Below are 4,145 nucleotides of genomic sequence, written 5' to 3'. Positions count from 1 at the left end.
CTATTATGCCTTGATATAGGACTTGTCAGTAACTCCATGCTAACAGAGAGTAGTTAGCCTATGTGCACATAGTATTCTATATACCTAGCTAGTGAGAGAGGCATCAGCCTATGGCGACTAATCATCCCACAGTGGTCACCTTCAGGTGTCTGGTCACCTTTGGGTGTCATCTGATCTTTGACATGTATTCCACTACATTATGATGATATGTTTAATATGTATATGTATATCAAGATAAATCATCTTACAAACTATTAATATCTAAAATATCTAAAATGTATATTAAATATTATTCCCTCATTGAGTTAGTTGAACTCACCTCTCATTAGTAATATTATTTTAGGTTCTTAGTTTCTGATAGCAGTTGGACTTGTAGAGTGTTCCTGCTTCTTCAATTTTGGTCGGTATGCCTTGCTTGTTTTGTGAGGCTTGTCTTTTAGTTTTGATTCAATGTCTTAGACACTCCACTATTACCTTGTTTTAATTAAGTTTGGATTTTGATAATGTAATGAGTATTATGGATTGTTGTTTGTGTTTTAATTACTAATGAGGAGTTTTAAACTATCTTTTGGTTTCATCAGTTTTGAATAATATAATATTTCTGAAGATTATGAAATGCTGCGTATTTTTGAATAAATTGTTATTTTGATATGTCTGTTTTGAGGCTTAGCGTAGGTGAGGTGTCCTTTCAACACCGCTCCTACATTGCCGGTCATGGACTCGGGATTCGGGTCGTGACAATTACATAGGTAAAAACAAAAGATCATAAAACTTGTTTTTATCTTTTTGTTATTGCGGACTTGTTTTCTTCACACATTTTTATTCTACTATGCTATATTAGTTTTTTAAAATTTCTAAAGGAATGTTTTGAGTTATTTATTAAAAAAATGAATATTTATCAAATTAACATGTTTGTTTTTAAATATAAATTATTGTATACGAAGGTTGATGATTTTGATTATATTAGTATGTTTGGTTCTTAAAGTGTATAAAAGAAATTTAAGGGATCATGGGGTTTCTCGGTTGGTTTTGAATTCTTTTAGTTTCATTGCTTTAGATTTGCATACATAAACATTTATATTCTTGTGTTGAGTAGATGTTTTTGCCAAATCTTCCCCTGTTTCTTACACAAATATATTAAAATTAATGGATGCAAATAAAATAATATCATGCAAGTCCAATTTATAAGTAAGAAACAACTTCAAAACATTTTATTGATTTGATAGCATTGATTAATATTTGTATGTTAAGAGTTGATGAAATCCGTTTCAAGAAGTTAGTTCTTATTAAAAGGAGTGTTCAAGTAGTTTTGATAGCAATGTATTCAAATATAATTAAGTAATTATAAGTTATATTTACAGAAAGACTAACTCTAAGAAAAAGATTAATAAATTTAGAAAATTACTTAATAAGTAAACTGTTTTAGCATAATAGCATAATTCAATTAAAGTGTTTACAAATTTTGAAACATTCTTACATCCATTGCTTGCTAATTAAATAGTTTACAGGTATAGATAACATTCAAACTCTAGTTATGTTAATATTATTATGTAACTCTTGCTATTTAATGTGAACTTAACTGTAACTCATTATAGTAATAAAATGCTACAATATAAGAGATTGTGAACAAGTTTTGGAGTTCTCAACTGATCGTATCTAGCTTCTATTTCATGGCTCCCCAAGATTCTGTGAAGATACTAGAGCTCTGCCAAGTTGCCCCAGCCTACAACTCACCCGAGTCAATCACCGACTTCTCTCTCCCTCTCACCTTCCTAGACATTGCTTGGTTCAAATTTCCTCCAGCTCAACAAATTATATTTTATGAGCTCACCGAGACAAGTCCAACCTTCTTCAATCTAGTAATCCTCCCCAGGCTCAAAAAATCACTCTCACAAACACTATTCCACTTTCTCCCACTTGCTGGCCATCTAGTGTGGCCAGAAAACTCCCCAAAACCCATCCTCTTATACACTCCAAATGATGCAATTTCACTCACCATAGCCGAGTCAAATGCAGACCTGAGTCATCTCTCAGGGAATGAAACTCGGCAAGCCATCGAATCGTTTCCGTATATCCCTGAGCTGCCTACATCTGACACTAAAGCTTCAGTGATCGCTTTGCAAATAACAGTGTTTCCTAACAAAGGGTTTTCTATTAGCATCGTTTGTCATCATGGAATTCTTGATGGGAAATCTGCTACAACTTTCCTTAAGGCATGGGCCTATATATGCAAACACCTAGAATATGATCAACAACCTTCGTTACCTAGTGAGCTAACCCCTTTTTTGGACAGGGGAGTTATCAAGGATGCATATGGACTTGAAATGATCTTCTTGAACCAATGGTTAGCACTGACCAGGTCGGATACAAAGTCCGACTCTCGAAGCTTGAAGTTGGTGTCAAACATGGCAGTGTCACCTGACGTAGTTCGAGCCACATTTCAGTTGACTCCTGAAGACATAGAGATCTTAAGGGAAACAATATCGTCCCAGTTGGAAAAGGTCCATCAAGAAGAGCTAAACTCAACAAAACAAATGCACTACATGTCAACTTTTGTACTTACATGTGCTTATACAGTAGTTTGCATGGTGAAAGCCAGAGGAGGGGATAGTAATAGAAAGATTTACTTTATATTCTCAGCAGATTGTAGGGGCAGATTAGACCCTCCGATTCCACAAAATTATATTGGTAACTGTATTAGCAGCCATCACATTGTTATCAAGGCAGGAGTTTCCATGGAGGAATGTGGGGTTGCAATGATAGCAGAGAGGATTAGTGGCATGATAAAAGGGCTAGAGAAGGGACTTTTTGAAGGAGCTAAGGAGAGACTACTTGAACTGGCTTCTATAGAACCGGGTGCAGAAATCATTGGGGTTACTGGATCCACCCGATTTGACGATTACAGCTGGGATTTTGGATGGGGAAGACCCAACAAAGTGGAGTTTACAGGAAATGCTAGGGGAGGAGTAATTTCTTTGGCAAGGAGTAGAGAGGGAACTGGTGGTGTTGAGATTGGTTTGGCTTTGAAGAGGCATGAGATGGAAAATTTTGTTTCGTTCTTTGTTAACAACCTAAAGAATTTTAGGCAAATCTCAAAATAGTTCTTCAAATTATAATTCAATTCTCAATAAAGCTTCAAAGATTTTCTTTTCAAAATTGAGTCCCCTCATTGATACCAATTACCATAAAGTAATCTGTTGCAAAAGTTTGATTGTATATTTTCTTATGATTATATTTTTCAAAAAACTAAGGGAGTAGGGTTAGGATAGGGCTCTTGTGAAATGTGAAATAAGGGGATTCAGGCTTTTTATTGGGGCGCGTTACCGACGGATAATTGAATATTAATATTTTTTAATTATTGCATCGGTAATTCCATCGGTAATATTTAATTTCGTAAAAAGTTTATAGAAACCGCCAAAAAATTACCGAATATCGTTTTGGATAAAACGCGCCGTTTCATTTAAATGTGGCGCCAGAACGCGCCAATGTTCAAATCAGCCCTCAATCATCTTTTGTTCATTTCAATTGCGTCCCTGCCAATTTCGGTCTCCGCCCCCATAGTTGGCCGCGTGTTTCACTTCAGTCATTGGTCTCTGATTTATGCAATTGAGCCCTCAATTGATTAATAAACTTTCAATTTTTTCAATTAGGCCCCTGAACCGAATAATTGCAGCCCCTCCATTTACGCGCATCTTCCAATTTGGTCCCTGGTTTTGGATTTTCTCAATTAAGTCCCCAATTGGCCCTTAAACTTCAATATTTATGCAATTAAGCCCCTGATTTGACCTAATAAATTCCTAAAAAATATATTTTGGTCCCAGAACTTAAATTTCTTCCAATTAAGGCCTAAATTGACTTAAAAATCAATTTTCCTTGCAATCAAAACCTCTATAAATTCAATTAAACCTTCAATAAAATCCAATTGAGTTCATAAATATCCAATTTTGGCCTTCTCTCTTCAAATTAAATTTTCTCTTCCAACAGGGCTCTCCTCAGTCAAATATATACTGTAAAATTTCACTCCTTGCATTTTTGAACCTCCTTAATCAATTTTTTCCGATTCTTTCTGAGCATTCCCACCTTTTATTATTTTTCTAATTTCTTCCGACTATATATTTTTATTTTTGTGGGGGGACCCAAAAATG

General features: G+C 35.0%; 1 protein-coding gene across 1 annotated transcript; it reads left to right on the top strand.

Annotated features, from left to right (window-relative positions):
* Positions 1-1,667: 1,667 nt before the first annotated feature.
* Positions 1,668-3,101, top strand: LOC133700069 (phenolic glucoside malonyltransferase 1-like). The gene has a single exon (XM_062123631.1). It carries the CDS (start codon positions 1,671-1,673, stop codon positions 3,099-3,101), a length of 1,431 nt encoding a protein of 476 aa, XP_061979615.1. The 5' UTR covers positions 1,668-1,670.
* Positions 3,102-4,145: the final 1,044 nt, after the last annotated feature.

The sequence above is a fragment of the Populus nigra genome, chromosome 7, assembly GCF_951802175.1.
Source record: "Populus nigra chromosome 7, ddPopNigr1.1, whole genome shotgun sequence".
NCBI lineage: Eukaryota > Viridiplantae > Streptophyta > Magnoliopsida > Malpighiales > Salicaceae > Populus > Populus nigra.
This window is presented reverse-complemented; position numbering and strand designations above follow the sequence as displayed.